Below are 26,288 nucleotides of genomic sequence, written 5' to 3' on the forward strand. Positions count from 1 at the left end.
GTAATAACTAATGTGTGACTACTGGAAAAATAAAGTTTGGCAGAAAAATATGTCATAATGGCTTCTCAAAAGTTTCTCTAATTGTACTACAGCACACAAGTACGCTCTCTTGCGGTCATACAGTAGAATTGAAATTTATTTTCAAGTAGGCCTATAAAGACCTTATACGTCTATCTATGATAAAGACCCATTAATACTATGGAACAAAAAAAATTATAAATGTGTTACATTACATAATTTTTTTTATATTCTCTGTAGTACTGTACTGTTAAATGTATTATTATTATTATATTTTTTATATTTATATTTTACATTAATATTTAGTTTATTTATCCATTTAAATCAAATGCATTTGTTTATTTAGTTAATTAGTTGAATCTTCTTTATGATTTTTATTATTATTATTATTATTATTATTATGTTTACTCTGCTTTTCTCCAAACCTTTACACAGACGTTTCCACTTGTCGTGTGGCCCCAGTTTGAACATATCTTTATTGTTATTTTATTTTTTTTGTGAATCACTAACGTTATAGTTTTTCATGTCTGTGTGATAACAAGCAAATCTTTCTGTCTCTAAAATCACACCAAAAAAACAAATTAGTAAAACAATGCAGTAAATATTACGTCTGCTCACGCTGAACAGGGAAAAAAATGATTTCAGACCGTATATGGACATGTTTAAGAACGATTACGTGTCTGTGGGCGTGTCTGTAGAAACCAACATCGAAGAAGTACGGGAAGAGCATGTTATTTGTGATACTTGTTTAAATAATTTAGTCTCATAATAAAAGTCTAGTAATTGAATAGATTTTTTTGTATAAATTAAGTTGATTACGGTTAAGTGCTTGTTACTGCAGATTTCTTAAGTGTTTATCTTTCACCCGTGACACCCTTTCAGTTGTGTGTTGGTCTGGTCGAGGCTTGCGGAAGCGACAGTGAAATCCGGAAGTTTGGGCGGTGGTTGAAACTAAGCAGCTGTCGATCTCGGGTATTCGGTGAGAAGCTTATTTTTCTTTCTTTTAAATTCTTTGATCTGTAGTTACCGTTCGCAAAGATTGTTTGTAACATTTCATTTTAAAAGTCTATGTATTTTCGTAACGTTCAATACAACCTATACGAGCAAGGAGATTAAACGAGGCACCGTGTGCTCTGTTTGCTGACGGTTCGGATTAAAAATCTCTAAACATATTGCCTATAAAATGTTATCCATTAGAAGTATACGCTGGCTTAACATCGGGCAAAATGTAATCTATTGCTAAAGTGCATTTACTTGCTTCCTGTCTCATGTTATGGTTACTTTGACCTTGTCATCGAAATTAGGCTAAAATAGTTTTGAGCATCACTGTAAATAGTGGATCTGTATTCGGTAACTAATGTGCTATAAATAAATAAAATGGGTCACAAATGTAGGCGATGATGATGATGATGCAGAAGACTCCCGGCCTCCTCCCGCACTCTCGACGTTGTTTTCGTTGTCCTTTGAAACAAAGTTTGTTTAAGCAGTAATTGTAACTTACCTGTTTTGTTTTTACATTTTTCTCAACGTTTAGCTTTTAGGTCCCAGTATAAGGAAAGTCTAAAGTAGATTTTGTTATGCAGTGGACTTGCCTCAGCACGCCAAAGAAATATGTAGGCATTTTAGAAGATACCATCTTAGTGTTTATAGCATCTAGAAGGAAGAGTTACTATTATATCATTAGTAAAAGACATGTTTGCTTTTACTTTTTTGAATGCACAATTCTTTTTGCAGAAGAATCTAGTGGGGATGAGTGTGATATGTCTTTTGTCTTTTTTAAGCTTGTAGGTAAAGCCAAATACAGCCAAAATGTCGAGCAAACGTGCCAAGGCAAAGATAACCAAGAAGCGCCCTCAGCGCGCGACTTCCAATGTCTTCGCTATGTTCGATCAGTCACAGATTCAGGAATTTAAGGAAGCATTCAACATGATCGACCAGAACCGGGATGGTTTTGTGGATAAGGAGGATCTTCATGACATGCTTGCTTCTCTTGGTAAGATTTTATAGCATTGAGGACCACTATCTATGCTCTTTAAAGTCCCCTGATGGGTTACAATTCTTGCTGTTGTTTCATTAACCATTTTAATGTTTCCAGTTTAATCATATATTCTCCAGAATGCAGATGTGAGAGGAACTGATGACATTTGGAAGATTAAATATGTCGGATACATGTGCAAAGCACAGTTCTCTTATTAATGAGTGTTGAAGGATTGATCCAGATTACAAAACATCTCAAAGGAATAGTTCACCCAAAAATGAAAATGATCTCATCATTTGCTCACCCTCGAGCCATCCTATGTGTATATGACTTAATTCTTTCAGCCGAACACAATCTGAGTTACGTTTAATTAATATCCTGGCTCTTCCCAGCTTTGTAATAGCATTGAATAGTGTCCGAGTTTTTGAAACTTCAAAAAGCACTTCCATCCACATAAAAGTAATTCATACGACTCCAATCTATTCTGAAGCGAAGCAATGGGTTTTTGAAAGAAAAATATCCATATTTAAAACGTATAAACCGTAATCACTGGCTTCCGGCAACGGCCGTATACGTGATTACAAGAGAATAGAGTTCGGGTGGAAGAGTGACCTCTGACCCGACAATAATTTCATTTGTTGATATCAATGTGAGATACCAAGTCTGATGCCACAGTGGAAAATATCCTATTAATAATTTGTTTATATAAATAATACATTTAAGCAACAACATCTACCCTTCAAGCAACTAAAGTTTTTTTTTTTTTTTTTTATCTAGTAATAACTGTCAGTAATAAAATTAAGAAACATTATAGGCAACTGAACAATTAAAAACAATAAAGCAAGTACTGTTTTACTAAAGTACTGTTTTTCATGTATCTGATAGCAGTATCTATTAATAGAAATATTCAGAAAGTGGTTTAAAAATCCAATTGTGTGAGCCATTCAATTAAATTTAATGTCAATATAGTGAGACAAGCTGGCTAAAGAATGTTTTGCATATGAATAGATGGTTAAATATATTATATGACGTAATTGCAGTTGTGGAACTTTGGATGACGCCAGCATATGGAAGGTTTTTAACCGTTGTTTACAATAAGTTTTTGTTGGATTACTGTCGTTGTATTGACTTTTTTTATTTCTTTTTGTGTGAATAAACGAAACCGTCGTATTATACCATCTCATCATCGGAGCACTATTAAACTCACTGTAATGGCATCTAAATGCAGTGACATGGAAACCACACTTTAGATATAAAATAAAACTGCTTAATATAACATTACAAACTGCTCGTAGGGCTTGGCAATATGACCAAAATCTTATATAATTATATGTGTGTGTGTGTGTGTATAAGCGTGAATTCACAAATTATGTATCTAAAAAGCCAAAAAAGTAGTTATGTAGACTTGAGTAGTTTCACAGCCTAATAGAATGAATCTGTTTTTCACTGTGTTTCAGGGAAGAACCCAACAGATGATTATTTGGAGGCCATGATGACAGAAGCTCCCGGGCCTATAAACTTCACTATGTTCCTCACTATGTTTGGAGAGAAGCTTAACGGCACAGATCCAGAGGAAGTCATTCGCAATGCGTTTGCCTGCTTTGACGAGGAGGGAACAGGTAACAAGATTGTCTCATCAAATCCATCCATGCACAACTTCTCCTACGACAGTGTTCTGCATCACTGAAACCCTTTAGAATGAATTGCTAAATATTGCAGCTGGCTCCTGCACTCAAAAAAAAAAAAAAAAAAAAAAAATAAAAATATTAAAGATGTATGCATTTGAATTGAACATGAACTTAATGTAATGGTTTATTCTTAACTAGTTTTATGCATATTTGATTGTTTAAATCATAAAATAGTTTTCAAAATGCATTTAAATTTCATGAATCCACATAAATTGCTAATTGTAAATAAAAATCTCATTTATTGAGTTAAAAAGTATGAACATGGTTAAAATATGACTAGCTGTGGAACAAGCAATATTCAGTTAGTTAAAATGTATGAGATTGAACCAAATTGGAATTATTGATGATAAATGACTGTGCATTTAAAAGCATTGTTTATAAGTGCTATTTGTAGAAATCTTATCTATTTAATTTATGAATGACAGACAAATATGCATCACATTTAAGCCTGCTTTCACAGACGGGGCTTGGATTAAGCCAGGATTAGGTTTTAGTTCAATCGGGACATTTAAGTAGCTTTTATAAATGTGCTGTTTTTATAAAACATTACTGTTGTGCATCCTGAGACAAAACAATGACACTGATGTATTTTAAGATGTGACAGTGCAAGTTGCTTTCAATTTGAACAGCGCAAATATGTATTTTAGTCTGAGTCTAGGCTTAAGCCTTATCTGTGAAAGCGGGGGTAAGATTATTAAGGCCCCGATATACTTCAAGCGAAATCACAGAATTAACTGATGTGACGTCATTTCAAACAAAATCAGGAAACGAAGTTTGGTTTCCGGAAAAGTTCGCTCCGGCTGCTAAACACCTTCATGCTCCCATTGGTCCGTGATTACAAATTAGGTAGATGTGCGCGGAGGCTCCGCCGCCTTTCACGTGAAGATCTTTTCTGGTTCATGTGGCCTGTGCAGTGGCTCGAGGTCAGACGTCAGTGAGTGAAAACATGAACACACTGGAGAGCTGCTTTATGATGAAACGAGACACTGACGCTGTTTATCATGTTTAATATGGTAAAGCTGCTTGATTTTAAGCTATCTAGTGCAGTGGTTCCCAAACCTGTCCTGGAGTACCTCCAACACTGCACATTTTCTTTGTCTCCCTAATAAAACACACCTGATTCAACTCATCAGTTCATTAACCCACGTGGTTGTTTGATGAGGGAGACAAAGAAATTGTGCAGTGTTGGGGATACTCCAGGACAGGTTTGGGAACCAACGATCTAGTGTATAAAGTGATGTATTAATAAACGTGATGTGATTTCACTGGAGTGCCGCAGAGCTCCAGCAAACATAAACTCGTTGCTGTGATCATATGCTTTATTAAAATGTCTGCCGTGTTGTGTGTATCTTTTATTAATTATTCATCTAACAGTCGCTCTCAGCAGGGCGGGCGGCGTCAGATGTTTGATAAGATAACAGCATATCGCTGCTCCTGTATTTCGAACTTTGTTTTACCCCTAAACGTTGAATAAGAACTTTGTCGTGAGTATTTCGAGGCCTTTAGTTAGTTTGTGTTAAAGGGTTAGTTCACCCAAAAATGAAAATTCTGTCAGTAATTACTCACCCTCATGTTGTTCCAACCCCGTAAGACTTTCGTTCATCTTCAGAACACAAATTAAGATATTTTTGATGAAATCTGAGAGCTGTCTCACTCCTCCTGCAGGCTTATGGACACGATAACTTGCTGGCCCAGAAAATGTATTAAAGACATTGTTATAGTCCAAGTGACTCCAGTGGCTCAATCTTAAGTTTATAAAGCGACGAGAATACTTTTTGTGCGCAAAAACAAACAAAAATAACGACTTTATTCCACTTTTCATTTCCTTCTCTCTGGGCCTCGAGTCTTTTCACATAGTGTAATAGCGTAGCGCGTCTGTGTTTCACGTCACCACGTATCACACATGACCAGCGTCGCCCAATAGTGAGCCTACGTGGTGACGTGCAACACAGACGCGCTACGCTTAAACACTACATAAAAAAAACTCGAGGCCCAGAGAGAAGGAAATGAAAAGTGGAATAAAGTCGTTATTTTTGTTTGTTTTTGCGCACAAAAAGTATTCTCGTCGCTTTATAAACTTAAGATTGAGCCACTGGAGTCACTTGGACTATATTAACGATGTCTTTAATACATTTTCTGGGCCAGCAAGTTATAGTGTCCATAAACCTGCAGGAGGAGTGAGACAGCTCTCAGATTTCATCAAAAATATCTTAATTTGTGTTCTCATGAGTTTCTCTCCAAAACGGCATAGCTAAAATATTAAAACACTGAGGAAAGAAAATCCCACTTAGAGACTTTCCAAATCACCAGATTGTCTCTAGACCAAGAGGATCATTTGATTCTTTCTTTTTCTCCCCGTAGGCTTCATTCCGGAGGACTATCTGAGAGAACTTCTGACCACTATGGGAGATCGATTCACAGATGAAGAAGTCGACGAGCTCTTCAGAGAAGCGCCAATCGATAAAAAGAGCAACTTCAACTACGTGGAGTTCACCCGTATTCTTAAACATGGAGCCAAAGACAAGGACGATTAAAAAAGCAAACAAAAAACACCCTGCATCCGTTTTAAAAATCCCTTTTAGGCTAGAGAAATCCCGTGCTGTCCCCTTGAGAATCCAACTTTAACTCTGGAAATTGTGTTCACTCTTCACCACTCACTAGACCTCATGTTTTGAACGGGTTATGATACGGTATCACAGATAAAGTCATGTCACTCTAATACTGAAATCCTCATGGTTTGGGCTATCAAAATCACTTTGGTTTTGAGGTGTTTAAATGTTGTTTTTCTCACGTTAGCATGGCAGTGTTTTGTTTTTAGGTGTATGCCAACTGGAACAAATTCCACTTTATTCGTCACACCTTACTGTTAATTGGGGAAGTATTTTGTAAGTATAGGGCTCTCATGGATCATGTTTTCGTATATTTTGTCCATGTCTAAGGTTTTTTTTAACAGTGTAACTTTGTAGTTACATTTAGCTAGTCGCACACAGGTAAGTTATCTCAGACCTCTAAGACAGTCTTGTTTTTGTTTAATCAGACAGTAAAAAATGTGAACATGTTGATGTATTTAGATGCATTTGATCTCATTGCCTAACTGAGTTTTTACATCTGATAATACGTATTTTGAATAAATCTCTCATATTAAAACATTTTGATGTGTAATTTTTTTGTTAACTATGTTTTTGATGTAATTATGAATACAGTCATAATTGCAGTGCTGATGAGTTTTATAATTCTGTTCAGACAATTAGTTTAGCTTGTTGCGAAGAATAAATAATGCTGTACAATGTCACTGTTTAGCCTCTTTTCATGTGCGGTTGCGTTTAGCATTTTCACATAATCTCAAAATAAACTTTGATTTGAAGCAAAAAGTATATATATATATATATATATATATATATATATATATATATATATATATATATATAAAAAATCAGACCAAAACACAAAGGTAGAAGACTGTGTATCTAACATTATGAAGCACAGCAAATCAGTTGGCTTATGCATTGTTATTTTTAGTGTTTCATTATGCATTTGCAAACATGGTGCGGTGTTTAGATGCATTCATCTGCAATCATTATTCTGGAGTTTTATTGCTTCAAGTCTAAGTGACATTTGCATTTTAAATCTATGCCTGAGTGTATCTAGTATATTTTATATTATATATTTACTATTTTTATATATATTTAAAATACAAAGGTGTGTGAGTGTGTGCTTAAAATCCACACACGTATATGTATATAAATAAAGTGGGCATACCTATTACAATTCACAACAATACTATTTTATATTATTATATATTTTATTCTGCCAAAATCTTAGAATGAGGCAATCTTCTTAATGAGGCAAGAAAGAGAGCTGGTATCCGGGCATGTTAAGGTTACCATATATAAATGGTAACTCGCATGACTCGATCGATCCAATCAATTTGAGAAGCCTGATATTTTGCTATATTTACCCCTAGCGGATTTGCAAAGGAAACAGTAGATGGCGGTAAGTGAATGCACAAATGCGTTCAAATAATAAGAAGAAGAACAGGAAAACAATTTCGCTTTCTTATGGTTAAAATTAGCAGGTAAGAGTTCAAACGCATATGAACTTATGTCCTTTTGTTTAAGAAACATACACAACTGGCTGAGTCAAAACACGTTTTTCGAGTGTTTCTTTGAAATACCGGAATAATAGCTCGCACGTGGTCTTTATTTACTGTTCGAGACCCTTGCTCTTGTTGATTTCTGTCTAAAGTTACGGCAGTTGTTTTTGAACACAGGAACGCGCGTACTGTCATTTTTTATTACATGTCAATGTGGATGACTGTATGACTGATTTACTTATAGTTGTGTTACAACTAATACTAATGTCTTTTTATGTTTCCCCACATGAGACACGATGTCAGTTTTCCCTCAGCTTTCCATGAAGTCAGAAGTGCGAGAACATCTTTGCAATGTTTACACAAGGAAAGAGGTTAGCACTTTAACTCAAATACATGTTAATTGACCTTTAAGGTCAAGCAAATTGTTGTTGTTGTTTTTCCCAAATGAGTTATATGGAAATGTTGGTTACACTTTATTTTATGATGACGTTCTTACAGTGTAATTACACAAACAAGTACTGAGTAATATTAATTAACTACTATACTTACTGTAGGTTCGGTTTATGGTCAGTTGCTTGCAATTATGCGTAATTTACTATTATTACTATAGTAAATACATGTGTACGTCAGCTTAGAATAAAGTGTTATCGGAATGTTCTTCGTTATGATGGGCAAAGTTTACAATATGCCATTTAAAAAGACAGTGACATGTCTGTTCTCATATCTTTTTTAGGTGGTGTCTGAGCTTGATAAAGATGAGGAGTTTGAAGCTCTGCTGTCCTGTCTGTCTCATCCACCCTTGTTCACCTGTCTGAGAGCCAGCACACACCTGCATCCACTACAGGAGATTCAGCATAGACTGGAGCAACATTTAGAACAGGTCTGTGTGTGTTCGTATGTGCACACACAGTGACACACAGACAGTGTTGGGAAGGGTACTGGAAATGTAATAGGTTACAGATTACAAGCTACCCTATTTAAAACCTAATAAGTAGTGTAACTATTTCAATTACTTTATTAAAGTAATGTAACTGATTACATTGGATTACTTTTTCATTACTTTTCTAATTTCCAGCACTGGAACGCATTTTTATCACTTGCCATGGTGGCAACTCTCAGACAGGTCTTAGCCTAAAGCTTTCAGTGGCAATGTGGATTGATGTAATTGGCAGATGTGGTGCTGCAAATTCAAACAAGAGAACCAATCAAAAGCATCAGAATAGCATCGCTTTACTAAACAGCCTTTAAATGGCTGGCAAGCAAAGCAACAAATTAATATTATTCAACACATCCTAGCTTTTTACAGAAAATATTCAGATGTAACACCCTTTGTAAACTGTAATTTAATTACACATTTTTTCTCAGTAACTGTAACTGATTACAGTTACAATTATTTTGTAATTAAATTATGTAACTCCGTCACATGTAAGTAGTTACTCCCCAACACTGAATACAGATGTTGTCTTACTATGGAAGCTTGTATTTGCATCTTTTTAAATCAATTCTGAGTAAAAAAGTCAGAATTGCTAGGTATAAGCTCACAATTATGAGAAGAAATGTCTGAATTGTGTGAGATATAAAGTCACAATTACCTTTTTTTTTGTTATTTTGTGGTGAAAAAAGAAAGAATTGTCAGATGTAAACTCAGAATTCGGAGGATAAAAAGTCAAAAGTTTGTGAGACTTGTTGTAAACTCACAACTTTGAGGAAAACAGTCTGGATTGCAAGATATAAACTCGCAATTATGAGAAAAAGGTTGCAATTCGTACTGTTTTTTTCATTGAATTGTGATATATTGTGAATAAACTCACAAAAAGTCAGAATTGTGAGATACTATCACAGCTAAAAAGAGCCCTATCCTATAAGTTAATCCTTTTTTTTATTAGTCAACCAAATAACATAAAACATGCTAAAAAAGATTAAATATTTTATTTGTCTACCAGCACGTCATGTGACCATTAACTGACATCAGAGAACCATGAACATGCAAATATTTAAATATCTAAAAATTGGTTAAAAGTAATTAGGCTACATTATGTAACAAAGTTACATATGAATACTTTTTGGGGTCACTGTATGGTGCTGTGAATCAATCCGTGTAACTTTAAACATGAGTTTAAAGTGAAATGTTGATTGCAATGTATGTTTAAATATATTTGATTCTGAATGATTTTCAGGATCTTTTTTTAATGATCTCAACGTCATGTGTCTTTGCAGCAGAAAAGAGCTCCAGCTGTTTACACTCACCCACAGCTTCCAGATGTTCTGCTGCTTCCAGTCCACGGCCCGAGGTATGCTGAGAATGTTGTGGAATATTAGAAAATCCTTGTATTATCTGTCTTACTCTTATTGTTTTTAATATAGAAGTTGTATTTAAGGTCTAAGATGATGATTAACTGATCATTGGCATGACATTTTTTCTCTCAGAAGCTTGGGAGGCTATTCACACAGAACGCGTTAAAAACATGAGACGCAGTTCAATTGAATGAAAAAAGCAAGGTCTAGAGATGCGTTTGAACAGTCAAACGTGTCCATGTAGCACGTGTTTACATAGAAAAACAATGGAAAAGTAGTTCGGTGGAATGGAAAAACACATTCTGTGTGAACAGCCCCTAACTAACTATAGTGTCTCTTCATTTATGTGCATGTTTCTGTCAACCTTGTTCTGCAGGCATGTGGATTTGCTGGCCGCTGAAGTTATAGTTGGCGCTCAGTGTGGCAATGCTGTTCTTCGAGGTGCTCACGTATTCACGCCTGGCATCATCAGCACGCCAAAGTGTGAGCAGCACATACACGTCACTTTGCATCTTTGTAATGTACTTAGTATTATTGGTAACACTACAATAAATAAGGTCGCATTTGTTAACATGAGTTAATGCATTAACTAACTTGAACTAACAATGAGTAATATTCAGGGGCTGGAAACGGAAACCTTTTAGACCACAATAATTTATTAGTATGGTGTATGGCCTCTTTTGCGGTCAATAGGCCTATGTCACATTTCCTGCTTCCGGAACGCGGAGTAGGGATTCAGAACTTCCGGTCAACAGTATTTCTCCATAAGGATTTAGATTATCAGCCATAATGTCTAAACCATCCGAGGTAGACTGACCAGGAGCTATGAGGTTGTGAAATGAAGGTTTTTGCTCCTGTAGAAGTACGTATGAAATCAACCTTGTTTTAAGAAAAACATGTTTTATCCGCGATCTTATGAAAAAAAACTACACTACCCACAATCCTAAGCGTAGCAGCAACGTCTGCTGATTGGTCCAACTCGCTGTTGCCATAGAAACGTTTACCTAACTGGCGAACGGCCCGCCGCTGTTGTTGTAGTGCACCGGGTTGCTCTGCGTCAGGACGTAGACAGCCATAACTCAGCTTTCACGCTTTTCCACTTGAGAGTTTTCATTTACCATCCGAACCACATCGTCATTATGTGACTTCAGGCAGGTTGCGGAGAGATTTGGTCCAGCAGTATCTATCGGACTCCGCCATTGTAAAGAGCTAACCGGAAGAGCCGTATCCCTACTAAAAGACGTACTTCCGGTCTTCAATTTTTTCGTGATATAGGCCTATACAGCATCAGTTTGTCTTGGGTATCATGGCAGATACAAGTCCTGCACAGTGGCCAGAGGGATTTTGAGCCATTCCTCTTCCAGAACAGTGGCTAGGTCACTATGTGATGCTGGTGGAGGAAAACGTTTTCTGACTTGCTCCTCCAAAATACTCTAAAGTGGCTCAAAAATATTTAGATCTGGTGTAGATTTTAGTTGGCAAGTCTCTTGAAAACAATTATGCTTGCTTAATATTCTGAGGCCATTTTTTTTTTGGTTTTTATGCTTTGTCCACTTTATCAACATAGCAATGGTTATTTGTTTGAATTTTTTGATTATGACAACTAGTTGTCCAGTCTGTTTCCATTCACACAGACCAAGTTTTCCCAGAATGCGGTTGTGAGTCTTGAAAATTTACGGATGTGAGTTTGGTTGAATGCGGTTGTCATCTTGTAAATAACTGTAAGTAACTGTAAGTATTAAGGACTCAAATACAGGACTTACAACTGCATTCTGCGGCTGCGTGAACGTGGCCTAAGTATCAACACTAGCTTCTTTTGATAAATAATTAATAATCTAGTGTGATACGCCCGTTTATTCCCAGTTTTTGGAGGGCCATAGGATTTTTTTGTTTGGGAACACCTACATTATGATTGACTAAAATGTTAAATGTGTTTTCCTTGTTGCATCCATCTGTCTGCCTTTGTATGTTTCTCAGACATGAAAGTGGGTGACATGGTGTCTGTGTTCTCTGATGTTGAGGGGAAGTGCACACGTGGAGCCAAAGAGTTCAAGGGCAAGAAGGTATTTCTGGGTAATGGAATTTCTGAGGTGGATCGCTCAGAATTATTCTGCTCAGATGGACCTGTCAAGTGAGTCAAGTTCTCCTTTTACCCTGTTGAAAGCCAGTTCGCTTTAACATGTGGATGTGTGTTTCTGTCACTCAGGGGTGTTGCGATTAGAATGACAGAGCCTCTCTATCAAAGTCCTTCCTTTGATGGTGTTCTTACAGATGAGGTCTTTCTCCAGGTACTCTTCATGTTTCTGTGTCTCAGATAACTGCCATTCCTTGCGTCCATTACCATTATTAACAAATAATATATACACTATATGGACAAAAGTATTGGGACACAACTCTTAATTATTGAATTCAGGTTTTTCATTCAGACCCATTGCCACAGGTGTATAAAATCAAACACCTAGTCATGAAATCTGCATTTACAAACATTAGTGAAAAAAATGGGTCGTTCTGAAGACCTCAGTGAATTCAACTGTGGTACTGTGATAGGATGCCACCTTTGCAATTAGTCAGTTCGTGAAATTTCATCCCTGCTAGATATTCCACGGTCAGCTGTAAGTGGTATAATTAGAAAGTGGAAGTATTTAGGAACAGCAGCAACTCAGCCAAGAAGTGGAAGACCACATAAAGTCACAGAGCAGGGTCAATAAGTGATGAGGCGCATGGTGTGTAAAAGTCACCAACGCTCTGCTGATTCCATAGCTAAAGAGTTCCAAACTTCCACTGGCATTAAAATCAGCACAAAAACTGTGCGGCGGGAGCTTCATGGAGTGGGTTTTCATGGCCGAGCAACTGCATGCAGCTGCCTTACTTCCAGTGAATACCAGGACCATACCAAGACATTTTGGACAATGCTATGCTTCCAACTTTGAGGGAACGGTTTGGAAAAGGCCTTTTTCTATTCCAGCCTGACTGTGCCCCAGTGCACAAAGCAAGATCTATAAACCCATGGTTGGATGAGTTTGGTGTGGAAGAACTTGACTGGTCCGCACAGAGCCCTGACCTCAACCCCATCCAACACCTTTGGGATGAACTGGAATGGAGATTGCGAGCCAGATCTTCTTGTCCAACATCAGTGCCTGACCTCACCAATGCTCTACCAAAAATTCCCACACTCCAAAATCTTGTGGATGGCCTTCCTAGAAGATTGGAAGCTGTTGTACAGAAGCTGCAAAGGGGGGACCAACTCCATACAGCTGCCACACACTATGTCTATGTATTTAGAATGTCATTTAATCATTAAAGTCCCTGTTGGTGTAATGGTCAGGTGTCCCAATACTTTTGTCCATATATATTGTGTGAATATATATAAATATAATATATATTAATGGTGTATGTGTATATATATATATATATATATATATATATATATATATATAATTGTGCATTAAATGATTTTAATAGAAACAAAGTGCCTTCAGATCATGTTATGCACAGCTAGCTGTGGATTATACGCTTGTATCATGGTCATTTGCCATTATTGACCAGTTAAAGCTGTTATTCATGTTTGCAGCACAATGGGTCTCATTCATGAAACACGAGCAGAACGAATTTTTGTGTAAATCGTGTGTGAAGTGGTTCTGGCGTAAATTTTAGGATTCATTAAAATGTTCGTATTTTCCAAATGTTAGTTGGTACGAAAGAAATCTACACCTGCTCCCAGTCACGCATAAATAGTGCGTTTAACATCCGAACGTTTTGCTCATTAATAAGGCTGCATTTTAATTCACCTTAATCGGGTACATATTTACACAGCATTTTGAAAAAATATTATATATAGTAATTACATACGGTTTTTATTTTTACTTTTATTACGAGAGCCAGTAATAGCATCTGCAAACGGAACACAAGTCCGCAAGTCTTTATTTTTTTAAAAAAAAAATTATTTTTATTTTTTTTACAAGTCCGCAAGTCACAAGTGTTGCAGTCAAGCTTCATGTCGAACCATTTTCTTTTCACTTCTGGGACTGTTCGATTAACAGATGAAACTCCATTAACTGCATCTGTAATATGCTGCCAAGCATTTTTACCTAAAGCATTTAGGTAAAAGCATTATTACCAAAAAAAAAATCATTTTTTAGGACCTGATACGCCACTATGTACACTTGAAAATAAAATGTGGCGTTTTGAATGAACTTCTGATAGTAAAACTTCAATTTCTGCATCTGAGAAATTTCTCTTCTTCATTCGCTTTTGAGAAGACATGTTGAAATCCTTCGTTTGGTGTCATAATATGATGCCCATATATAGTTGTCAGTCGGTTTTAATGGGCAGGATTTATGGTAATTGAGAGAATGAGCGTGCACGCGCGTCCCATTTACGACTGATTGGAATTCATTAACACACACACACATTTCACTATCAAATCTGACGTTTTCAAAGTATTTGTGAATCAGGAGAAGAATTTTCGGGAATGTCTCTTTACGTGCAAATCACTCACATATTTACTCGTATATTTACGAATGTTTCATGAATGAGACCCAATATGTGTAAAAACTATGGTTATTTTTTCAGTTACAGCTCATTAGATCTAGCATTTTGTCTACTTTAAATCTGACAAAGAGATAAAGTAGTGTATAAATGAATGAATGAATTATAGCATTTATTAGAATGAATTATTGAGAGAGAGATGCGTGTGTGAATTACTTGCGTCTTTACAGCATCTTTCTAATAATAGTGAAGAAATACAATGTAGCGATTCACTAGTGAAGCTCTTTTATTAATAAAAGTCGCGGGGCAGCGCTAAGCTCTGTGCTCCTGAATGTTTCTGTGTGTGCGCAGCGCAATCTAAATCACACCTTCCAGCCATGAATACATACAAATTGAAGTGTCTTTTGTGAATTGATGTGTTTGTATTTGTCATACAGAATCTGCCGTCAGTGGTCGTGGGTCATGTTTTAGGACCTCGTCCTGGAGAGCGAATCCTTGACATGTGTGCTGCTCCTGGAGGAAAGACGACACACATTGCTTCTCTTATGGGAAACCAGGCAAGTGTTTTTTAGCAATTCTGTAAGGACAGTTTGTGATAAGTGTCCTAGTTAACATGAACTAACAGTGAACAATACTAAAGCATTTAATTGTCTTAGTGGCATAATCATTTTTAAAAACCAAGGTTTTATTTGTTAGTATTTGTTCATGGACTGTGAACTAACATGAACAAAAAAATGAACAATTAGATTTTTACTAACTAACGTTAACAAAGAGTAATAAATGCTTTACAAAAAATATATTGTTCATTGCTCATTGTTAGCTAATGCATTAACCTATGTTAACAAATAGGATCCTATTGTAAATCATTACCACAAACTCATATATATTTGCTGTCTCTACAGGGTACTGTTGTGGCTTTGGACAAAATCCGATCCAAAATGGAAAAGATCATTCAGAATGCAAAGATGCTGAAGTTGGACTGTATTAAAGCATATTGCTGTAACAGCATACATGCGGTGAGCTCCGACCCTGCTCAGGAATACAGTGCAGGTAAGCCTCTATAGTCTGAAACCAGTGTTACAAAACATAATAATCACTCAATTATTCACATTAATGAGTTAATTTCTTTCTTTCTGCTAATAGTGTAATATAACTACTAGAAATTTTTCAAACGTGGTGAATTATTGCGACACACATTTGCATTATGGGCTGTATACATGTTATTCATGCTTTTTATTTGAGTAAATACTTTATAAACATTTTAGGTTCCTCTTATTTCCTATTATAATTATCCCTTTGTTTTTAATATATATTTCACAGTGATTAATAATTACAATATTATATACACTGGCAGTCAAAAGTTTTGAATAATTGAGATTTTTCAATGTTTTTGAAAGAAGTCTTTTATCCTCATCAAGGCTGCATTTATTTGACCAAAAACACAGCAAAAACAGTAATATTGTGAATATTATTACAATTTAAAATAACTGTTTTCTATTTAAATATATTTTAAAATGTAATTTATTCCTGTGATGCAAAGCATCATTAGGCTACTCCAGCATTCAGTGTCACATGATCATTCAGAAATCATTCTAATATGCTGATTTAGTGATCAATAAACATTTCTGATTATTATATTTGTGATTAAAATTAAAGGAACCGTATGTAAGATTGTGGCCAAAACTGGTACTGCAATCACTTTCAAATTACTGTAGAGCGGTGTATTCCCGACTCGAGGTTGCCAGATAGGCATAGAGGTGGTAACTAGAGCAGAACTGGCATCCCGGATGCCGAAACAATACTGACTGCTTGATTGGTAGATAGGTGGAGGGTGGCGCATCAGGCCAGAACACAACATCAACATCAGTTGAGGGCTGCAACTTCACTTTTAAATGACAATATCCTGGCCGGACGACTGTTGTCAGTGATATAAGTATTTGAAATGAACATGATTTCTTAATGTCTAGTGACATATCAGGGCCATTTTATGATTAATTGAAATACATTTCTTACATACGGTTCCTTTAATGCAGCCTTGGTAAGCATAAGAGGCTTCTTTCGAAAACATTTAGAAAATCTTAATCATGCCAAACTTTTGACCATCAAGTGTATTATTTATAAAAAGCTTTCATTTCAGTTTAGATCAGATTTTCAGCTGAACATATTTAAAAAAAAATGTTTTTGTAGACTTACTTATTGCAACTTTGTGTATATTTGTTGATGGTCCCCCATATCCTGAGGAGAGTTTTGACCGGATATTATTAGACGCTCCCTGCAGTGGACTGGGTCAAAGGCCCAACATGACCTACAGCTGGAGTCTGAAAGAAGTCTGCTCCTACCAGCCTCTACAGAGAAAACTCTTCACTACGGTAACTCATCCAGAACATGTTGTCTTTCCACCATGTTGCTTATAACATTCTTTATTAAGTTTAAAATGCTGTGTGACAAGTAGTGTACGCTTATTTTTGTCACGCGCTCCACAAGCAAGTTCACGGAAACTGAGACACACAATGTTTTTTGAATGTCTTGATCTATTATCTGCATGACCAAAAATGACGGAGTATTTTAAGTTCTATCCGCAGGCGCCTCACGCGCACACACACACACACACATATCAGTTCTAGCATTGCTAACATGACATCGCAGCCTGTTCATTATCAAAATAACCAAACATAGTTTATTGTATATATTATATAACAAGTTACTCTGCTCAATACACGGCTCATACAATCAGCGCCCACCGCCCCACCGGTTTCAGTTTTGCTTTAAATAAATTCAGTTTGGCTTGATGTTTATATGTTTTTTATATATAGATGCACTATTATTAGTGTGTTTTATAGCTACTTATATTTTTCATTCTTGTTCTGTTCTGAATACAATTCAATTTAAAGGATTTGTTGTGGAGTGAGGGGAACTAAAATAGCCTAGGTTATACGTTTATAATGTTTGTAAACATTTTGATTTATTTACAGGTATTTTACATTATTTCTGAATGTAACAATAAAATGCGACTTATACGCAACATATGTTTTTTTTCCCCCCTCAAAAACTATTTTGACTGATAGTGTAGCGTGCCTCTTGGAATAACTTATTTAGCCGTTTAACTGATAGTATTTATCAGTCAAAAGCAATTCCTATTGTCGGTTAATCAGTTAATTATGGTCGTCCCTAATTGACAGTGAAGGAAAAAACAGCTATTAAAATGTACTTACCGGTACTTAGTTATGCTTCTTCTTGCTTTTGCCGTGTCTTTATCACCGCCATAAATTAAAGTCTCTGAAGTTAGGAACAGTATCATTATTATTCAGAGGTATAGTATAGTGTAGTATTTATTATATTTTTCATGTTTCATGTAATTTTTTGCGCTTTTGTTTTTATTTATATATTTTTATTTAGCTGTGAATTATTTTTATTTTAGTTTTATTCATTTTAGTACTTCAACCTTTTATTACTGCTAGTTGCCAAGGCAACATTTCCAATTATCGTTTTAGTTTGTTTACGGTTTACATTTAATGTTTATATTTTATTTCAGCTTTATTTAAATTAATAAAACCAATTTGTGATAGTTTTAGGTAAGGATAACACTGTTTGGAGCCATCCATCTCATTTTATTTAACTACCCATTGAAGTCAGTAAACAGAAGGTGGTGCTGTGTACTACATGTTACAGTGCAAGTCTTTTAAAGCTTATAGACTGTGTCTGTTGCAGGCTGTACGTTTGTTAAAACGGGGAGGTGTTTTGGTGTATAGCACCTGTACTGTGACACTTGCGGAGAATGAAGAGCAGGTTGCCTGGGTTCTCAAGACATTCCCCTGTTTAACACTAGAACCACAGGTAAGAACTACAAACGTTTTTTTATAACCCAGAACTGTCAAAACAAATTGAGTAGTGAATACTTTTAAGTCTGGCTAAAACAGAACAAATACGAAGGGAAACAATGAAGTGTCATTACCGGATCTTTAAACAAGGCACAGAAGATCAAACATGAAAGTCACCTCAAGTGGCTAACAATATTCAATCTTTGCATCTTGAGTCTGTCATAATCTACCTCGTTTTATTTTTTCCTCTTTGGAAAGTCATGGAAATGGAGTTTTTTCTTTTGCTTTTGGACGATTTTTGTTCTAAAATCCTGTTACCAATACCAGCGGCTTAATGGAAAGCCATAACAGTGAGTGAAACCTTGTGTTTATCATCTCTTCCAGGTGCCTCATTTAGGATCTGAGGGGATGCAAGGAGCAGGTCTGTCATGTGACCAACGGCGGTTGCTACAGAGATTTCGCCCAGAATTAGCATGGAGAGGAGCTCGCTTCGCACATTCCCCTGAGAGCTTTCCACAAAACGCCAACACTGATACTATTGGTTTTTTTATTGCCAAGTTTATAAAAAATGGTAAGAAGTTCACACAAGCTTAATACAGAACAACTGGCAGGGTTTTGATTATTAATATACACACCATTTATCATCTCTATTTAATGTTTTGTTTCCAAGGATTGTTTTCATATTTTTTTATGCAATGTTGTACATATTAGTAAATATTTGTACTGTATAACTGTATTAAATTAAAATAAATGAGTTAATTCATAAGACTGAAGAATGACTTGAACTATTTGTTTAAATACAGACCATCTCCAAACATAAATGATTTTTGTGGACTTGGCCCATTAGCCATTTGTGTCATGTCATATAATACCTAGAAGTCACATAGAAGTAAATAATTCAAATTGGAGTAAAAAAAAAAAAAAAAAAAATCTGTCATCATTTACTCACACCTCATGCCATTCCAAACCCATAAGACTTTTGTTTATCTTGAAAACACAAGTGAAGATATTTGAACGAATTGAATTAAGATTTAATTCAGGCTTTTATTCACATACTCACACATCAGTTGTGGTAAATGGAAGCTCAAGCATGTTCGCTTGACGTGCGAAAACCAATGAGGTTCATTCTCGTGTTACGCAGCATGTTTGAGCTTCTGCAAGAACCAATGAGGTTCGGTTGAGCTTCTGTTTATGTTTGCTGATCAGTGTTAATATGTGAATAAAAGCCTAAATTTAATCTGTTTGTCATATAAAGCGATCGAGTCTCTTCAGAAAAATTGGACAAAACCGATAGATTAGTTTCATACGGAGCCCCTGAGGGGACCTTTGCAAAAAAAATAATAATACGGACTTTTGCGTGCTCACGCGTTACAATTTCCGGTTTGGTTGTAGTGTCATTACTACAGATGTGGGAAAAGGGATGAGATGAGAGTGTGCTTGGAGCATGCCTCCAGAGTTTTGTCTTATTATAGGGAGTTTGCATTTGAGATTGTTTGTGGACTATGCTTTACTGTAAGAAAAAAAGCATGAATATCACATAAATGAATATCAGGTCCCACATCATGGATTACATAATCAGAGAGTAGCCTATTTCTTTTCGTTTTGATTGTTTCGTTTAAAGACATTACAAGCTTTCTTCAGATGTATTTCTCATGTATGTGAGGCATACACTGAGTTTCGGTTAATTTATGATGAGATGCGCTCCAGTTCACGTGCAATGCAAGTGACCTCGGCGCGCCGGCGCCTCCATGATTATATTGTCTGCTATATATTTGCTTAAATACAGGCAATTGGTTGATGAAAAATGTATTAAAATTAAGATACAATTCATACAAAACGAAATTCACTTTAAACAAAGGCTTTCTACAAAACAAAACTTAATGAAGTGGCGATAGTATTTATAGAAATCCGTATTTTTTTATTTTTTTGCAAAGGTCCCCTCAGGGGCTCCGCAGTTTCACAATCTCTTTATGAACTTTTTGAAGCATCAAAGTGTCAGTTGCATAGCTGTCTATGGAGGGACAGAAATCCTCAGATTTCTTCAAAAAGATCTTCATTTGTGTTGATGAACGAAAGTCTTATGGGTTTGGAACGGCATGAGGGTGAGAAATTGATGACAATCTTTTAAGTTTTCAGTACACTAAAACATTGCCAAGATACAGCCTCAAGTGCCTTTTGTTGTTCTCGCCATCAGTGTTAAAGAACTGGAGAACGGTTTGAACTATCATGAAGCCTTTAATGTTTGTTTTTTCCTGCCATGATCTAATGCCGAACTGAATCAAATTTTGTGAAGATACAACGAACAGTCTAGAATAAAAAAGGACTTGTTTGGTGGAAATTGAAAACCTGGTATGCATTTGGCAACTCAGGATTGGAATAAGATATGGGGAAATGGTTCAATGTATATAATATGTGCCATCGCAAATTTAGTTCTTGGTCCCTAATTGCAACTAATTGCTTATGTCAGATATATTTACGTATACTGTATATATATACACACACGAGCTCACCAAAATTGGACAGTTGAAGACTGGAAAAATGTTGCCTGGTCTGATGAGTCTCGATTTCTGTTGAGACAGCAGGCTGGTGGTGGTGGTGTAATGGTGTGGGGGATGATTTCTTGGCACACTTTAGGCCACTTAGTGCCAATTGGGCATCGTTTAAATGCCACGGCCTACCTGAGCATTGTTTCTGACCATGTCCATCCCTTTATGACCACCATGTACCCATCCTCTGATGGCTACTTCCAGCAGGATAATGCACCATGTCACAAAGCTCGAATCATTTCAAATTGGTTTCTTGAACATGACAATGAGTTCACTGTACTAAAATGGCCCCCACAGTCACCAGATCTCAACCCAATAGAGCATCTTTGGGATTTGGTGGAACGGGAGCTTCGTGCCCTGGATGTGCATCCCACAAATCTCCATCAACTGCAAGATGCTATCCTATCAATATGGGCCAACATTTCTAAAGAATGCTTTCAGCACCTTGTTGAATCAATGCCACGTAGAATTAAGGCAGTTCTGAAGGCGAAAGGGGGTCAAACACAGTATTAGTATGGTGTTCCTAATAATTCTTTAGGTGAGTGTGTATATATATATATATATATAACCCCCAGTTAAAGGAATAGTTTACACAAATATAGAAAATTGCCATAATTTAGTCATTGAGAATCTACTTAGAAATTGAACACACAACAAAGATATAAATCAGTTGGTTCCTTGGACTTTTATTGTATGGACAAAAAAACGTACATTTTTCAGAATATCAGGTGATGTTTCCGCAGTGGTTTTTCATGTGCCTTAATCACTTATTTGAGGGACACAAATTACATTACAAAGGTTAAAAACATTTATTGATACTCAAAAAGACAATACAAGGGGATGTAATCTTTTCAATAGGATGGTCTGTGTAAATGATTTAATTTTTCTTTTGGGAAATATTCAAAACATTTTACTGCTCTTCAAAAGATATATTTACATATTTCCGAAAGAAACAGTTTTATTGCAGTGTGTTGCCTTGACCATCTAATTATTATTTTTCTTCGTAATAGTAGCTTGATCGTCCAGGGTAAAAAAGCTGGATCTCAGCATCATATAGTCACTGTTTAACTATCTCAGAAAAATCTGGGATTTATGAACAACTATCACATGACATACAAACAGCCATTGAATATGAAAAAAGTTACCGAGCATAATAAGATCATAGGGGAGGTAGAGGACCTTTGAACAGGATCATTTGTGCAGTAAATGTTAATAAAATAATAATACAAACACTTTTTATGATCCTTATTTTTTAAAATGATAAACATCTAGCCACTTCTGCAAACTTATGAGCACAACTGCATAGAATCACATAGAATCAACGACTACCCTGTGTAATTATTAGGTTTGTGTGTATATTATTATCGGCAATATGTAGATGGCAATACTCTTTACTCATTTTACCCACTCAACAGACTACAGATTCTGTATTATTGCATCAAAACAAATGGGAAATGCAAACAATTTCCCCCGGTTTCACGGACAGACTTAAATGTATGTTTGAACTGAAAGCAACTTGCCCTGACATATCTTGAATTATGTCAGTGCCATTGTTTTGTCTCAAGATGCACACCAGTAATGATTTTTTCTAAGGCACGTTTATAAAAGCTACTTAAATGTCCTAATTTAACTAAGACCTAATCCTGGCTTAATCTAAGCCCTGTCTCCGAAACCAGGCCTAAATTTTCTATCAATATAATACATAATAAATAAAAATATATTTAATCGACAATAAAAAAATTGTATGTATAATTTTGAAATTCTGATTGACAAATAGTAGTGTGATTCAAATAGATGTCTGACAATTTTCATCAGTTTCCAAATGATGGCCAGAAGTATCTAGATTGCAGATGCTGTTCCCTCATTCTGTGGGTGGTTTTGAAGTCACAACAATCAAAATGACTGAACAACACATTTTTTACAAATTGCTGTATGTCATTTCTATGTTTGCATGTTATATTTGACAGTTTTATTTCAAAAGATCATGGAAATTCGTTCATTTTTCATGACTTATTTGACTAAGTCTTTGAAAGACCATGTTTGAATTAACCGTTCTTTTGTCCCCGCCCTGACAAATTCAGTGATCCAAAACCAGAAACGTCCAGCTGCAAGACTATAAAAACATAAGTCCCAATGCTAAAAGACAACGTTACAGCTCAAATAACACATTTTGATGTAAAACGCTCCAAAATCCTAAAATACTCTTAAGAGCATCTTTCAAATCTCTAAATCATCATCTTTTAATTTTACTGTGGCATTTCATTAACTCCTGGTCAATTCGTCAGGACAGCAGTTTAAGCAAACCAAAACTATCGTGTCATTTTTGTTGTCTTTATCCTATATGCAAGGCAATACACACCTTTAACACACAAGTAATTACCATTAAATAACAATTCTACATGACATCCACACAACATATAATAAATAATCTATTTTGTTTTAGAACGAACCAAAAACAGCAGTGAAGATGCAGCATTCACAACACATTTTACTTTTGTAATGTGACATCTCTCTGGGAGAACAGAATATTCAAGAACAACAGCAAAATAATAATTCAAATGATTACTAGCAATTTAATTATATCAAACAAGAATTTTAGGAAGTATATCAGATACAAACAAACAGATTTCTAAATGAGGCACATTCTGCCATTTTTGTCACTTTCGCTGGAATTTTGTCACTCACATTTCAGAGGCAGAGCAAGTTACTGGATTTTTCTTTTTCTTTTTCTTTGGAATAACATGCACCTATGATTCATTCAATAAGACCAGGAATGCAAATATAAAAATAAATAGGCAACCTTTAAAGAAAGACACAGTTTCATCATTCATGCCATATTAAATTAATATATAACTGTCTTTAATTTGTCCACACTTGGAAAAAAACTTTGTCATAAGCATCACACTGCCCTGTAAAAACACATAACATTGACGTGAGGCCATGGAAGAGGTCAGCAGTAGTGTGTGTTTGTATCACTGCTCTATGTAATGCTCTCTCGCCCATTCCCCCTCGCCTCGCTTCCTGTCCCTCTCATGGTGATGTTCTCGTTGCGATCTCGGCTTTCCTCTTTGTCTGCAGTTCCTCTCATTGTGGTCATATTCTTTCTCTTTGTCCCCGCGATGATGATGATGGTGATGGTGATGGTGGTTTGGCTGAATTGACGGGTCCAGTTCCTCCGCATCTCTGTGAGTCTGTGTGTGTCCGGCAAGAGGCTCGGGATCCGTGGACTCTAACGTCTCTTGTTTGGAAAATGTCCGCATGGTCCGATTGTGATGGCGGTGATGATGGTGAGGATGGCTGTGGTGTTCAGTCCGCGTGGTTGAGGAATGGTGATGTTTGTGACTACTTCTCCATTCGCTCTGTAACTGTTGTTGGTCTTTAGCATTTCTCTCCTCAATGTTGTCTTCTTCCAGACTTTCTTGCTTCTGATTTTGGTAGTGATGATGATGATGATGATGATGGTGATGATGGTTTTCAGAAAAGCCTGTCCTGTCGGCCATTGGTCGATCTGCTTCCTGGTCACCGCTTGTGCCCTGTTTTAGCAACACGCGCATAAATCAATGCAGTTATATGGATTTGCACACCCAAAATTGCAAGGATGTTTATATATTTTGACTGGAAAACAAGACAAAATGTGATATCTTTAGAAAAAAGATCCAAGGCACTTCTTCCAGTCCAAAAAAGATAAGCCTTTATTCACATCATTGCTTTCAGTAGAAAAATAACAAAAATATTTGAGTCATTTTTAATGTTGCTAGTGTGAGCCATGATGTGAATAAAGGCTTTTTAATGGTTTTCGTCTGGAAGAAGTGCCTTCGAACTTTTTTTTCTAAAAATATGTTTGGAACCCAACCAAAGATCATTCTCTGGGATTACTTCACAAGGTCCTTCCAGCTAGTAGCGTTCCAAGATGTTTTCCTTGAAATTATGGTAACACTTTACAATAGGGAGGTCCCATTGAAGGGATAGTTCACCCAAAAATGAAGATTTACTGTTGATTCACTCCGCCTCAGGCCATCCAAATTTAGTTATTTTTTTTCTAAAGTAGAACAGTAAAAAAGATTTTTAGCCGAAACCGGAGTCCTTGATGATTCATATAATGCAAGTCAATGGCTACCGTCACTGAGTAAAAAAAAAACATACAGGCAAAACAAAAGGCTGTGGATCACAGGTAATAATGTTGTAAATAATGTTCAATTTCTTGCACAGACTGATCGTTTTGCAACATAAGACCTCAATGAATCATCAGGAGCCATGGGTATTCATTTTGTTTTGCCTGTATATGTTTTTTTGACTCTCAAAGTGACGGTAGCCATTGACTTGCATTATATGAACCATTAAGGACTACGATTTCAGCTAAAAATCTTTTTTAAATGTTCTACTGAAGAAACTCACCTGCATCTCGGATGGCCTGAGGCGGAGTAAATTAATAGCAAATTTTCATTTTTGGGTAAACTATCCCTTTAATTAACACTAGTTTATGCATTAACTAACAATGAGCAATAGAGTGTTGCAGGTATGAAATCATTTTGTAGGCCGAACGCGGAAGCGAGTTAGCATTTTAGCACGTCTGGTTCCATCGTTTCGAAGTCAATGGGTTTTTTGAATGGGGTTTTGGTTCAATGGCTGAAATAAGGTCTGTGGTGAACACGAGCTCAAGACACTTTCACGTTTTATTCTACAACATAAAATACATCAGTATTACTCAACTCATGATTTTTTTTAAGCTGTTATGTGTCTTGAAAAAGGTGGTTGCTAACAAGTGGCTAAATGCGACTACAGAGGCTGTCGAGGTGATTAAACATCATAACGCTGAAAAGCTAAGATCAATCTGCTTTTACAGCATCGTTATGCTTATAAATGTGCTCTTATAAACTATTCTAACTCAAACGTTCTGGGAAAATGTTTTTAGATAAAAACTGAAAGAGTTGTCGGAAGCTTAGTGATGGTGACGTTGAAGTCGAGCGACCGTGTTGTAGTTCGTTTATAGCCTCCTTTAGCTGTTAACTTCTGGAAACTGCATTTAGGCTTCAAAATCTTGATGGACAAAACCTGTGAGTATCATAAACTTTTGTGGATCATAGAGCTTGTTTTTTGCGATAATCCAAAAGTTTATGGGAAAATCCTATTGGGTTTTTGTCGAGGGAACCAGTGTGATGCTAACTGCCGATTGGCCTATAAAGTGACGTCATACCTGCACCACTCTATACGTTTGCTACAATATGCATCAATCCTTGGTCATGTTTGCTCAGATCCATTAAACAGATACACTTTATTTTAATAATGTAGTAGTAAATGTTGAAATCAAGGCAAGACACTACAGGTAAATATAACATTTTTACTAATAGACGTCACCATACTTCC

At 36.1% G+C, this 26,288-nt stretch overlaps 3 protein-coding genes across 8 annotated transcripts in view; 2 read left to right on the forward strand and 1 right to left on the reverse strand.

Annotated features, from left to right (window-relative positions):
• The first annotated feature begins 692 nt into the window (after positions 1-692).
• myl12.1 (myosin, light chain 12-1) lies at positions 693-6,834 on the forward strand. Of its 3 annotated transcripts, none has more exons than XM_081356738.1 (5): positions 693-733; positions 901-997; positions 1,800-2,011; positions 3,454-3,615; positions 6,046-6,834. In XM_081356738.1, exons 3-5 carry the CDS (start codon positions 1,828-1,830, stop codon positions 6,216-6,218), a joined length of 519 nt encoding a protein of 172 aa, XP_081212864.1. In that variant the 5' UTR covers positions 693-733; positions 901-997; positions 1,800-1,827; the 3' UTR covers positions 6,219-6,834. The 3 variants fall into 3 exon arrangements, with proteins under 3 accessions (XP_081212864.1, XP_081212865.1, XP_081212866.1); XM_081356739.1 differs by having other exon boundaries at positions 1,807-2,011; XM_081356740.1 differs by lacking the exon at positions 693-733 and having other exon boundaries at positions 892-997; positions 1,807-2,011.
• Positions 6,835-7,664: 830 nt separating this feature from the next.
• On the forward strand, positions 7,665-19,149 carry nsun6 (NOP2/Sun RNA methyltransferase 6). 3 transcript variants are annotated; one of them, XM_081349766.1, is made up of 12 exons: positions 7,665-7,759; positions 8,069-8,148; positions 8,511-8,657; positions 9,995-10,068; positions 10,449-10,555; positions 12,050-12,203; positions 12,279-12,360; positions 14,998-15,117; positions 15,463-15,610; positions 16,826-16,929; positions 18,269-18,394; positions 18,763-19,149. In XM_081349766.1, exons 2-12 carry the CDS (start codon positions 8,074-8,076, stop codon positions 18,970-18,972), a joined length of 1,347 nt encoding a protein of 448 aa, XP_081205892.1. In that variant the 5' UTR covers positions 7,665-7,759; positions 8,069-8,073; the 3' UTR covers positions 18,973-19,149. The 3 variants fall into 3 exon arrangements, with proteins under 3 accessions (XP_081205892.1, XP_081205890.1, XP_081205891.1); XM_081349764.1 differs by having other exon boundaries at positions 15,463-15,609; positions 16,780-16,929; XM_081349765.1 differs by lacking the exon at positions 7,665-7,759 and having other exon boundaries at positions 7,992-8,148; positions 15,463-15,609; positions 16,780-16,929.
• Positions 19,150-23,258: 4,109 nt separating this feature from the next.
• The window catches only part of cacnb2a (calcium channel, voltage-dependent, beta 2a), a 46,800-nt gene continuing 43,770 nt past the window's right edge, over positions 23,259-26,288 (reverse strand). For both annotated transcript variants that reach the window (XM_081348672.1, XM_081348673.1), the window contains one exon: positions 23,259-24,457. In XM_081348672.1, coding sequence (XP_081204798.1) covers positions 23,897-24,457 — 561 coding nt within the window. In that variant the 3' untranslated portion in view covers positions 23,259-23,896. The remainder of the gene's footprint in view (positions 24,458-26,288) is intronic.

Source organism: Scardinius erythrophthalmus, assembly GCF_964197995.2.
Source record: "Scardinius erythrophthalmus genome assembly, chromosome: 2".
Taxonomy (NCBI): Eukaryota; Metazoa; Chordata; class Actinopteri; order Cypriniformes; family Leuciscidae; genus Scardinius; species Scardinius erythrophthalmus.

Excerpts from the sequence above, each read along its gene's own strand:
- myl12.1 (XM_081356738.1), top strand. The coding sequence starts at position 1,828 with ATGTCGAGCAAACGTGCCAAGGCAAAGATAACCAAGAAGCGCCCTCAG. Across the intron at positions 2,012-3,453 it reads TGACATGCTTGCTTCTCTTG|GGAAGAACCCAACAGATGAT; the intron begins GTAAGATTTTAT and ends ACTGTGTTTCAG. Across the intron at positions 3,616-6,045 it reads CTTTGACGAGGAGGGAACAG|GCTTCATTCCGGAGGACTAT; the intron begins GTAACAAGATTG and ends TTCTCCCCGTAG.
- nsun6 (XM_081349764.1), top strand. The coding sequence starts at position 8,074 with ATGTCAGTTTTCCCTCAGCTTTCCATGAAGTCAGAAGTGCGAGAACAT. Across the intron at positions 10,556-12,049 it reads CATCATCAGCACGCCAAAGT|ACATGAAAGTGGGTGACATG; the intron begins GTGAGCAGCACA and ends TATGTTTCTCAG. Across the intron at positions 12,204-12,278 it reads TGCTCAGATGGACCTGTCAA|GGGTGTTGCGATTAGAATGA; the intron begins GTGAGTCAAGTT and ends TCTGTCACTCAG.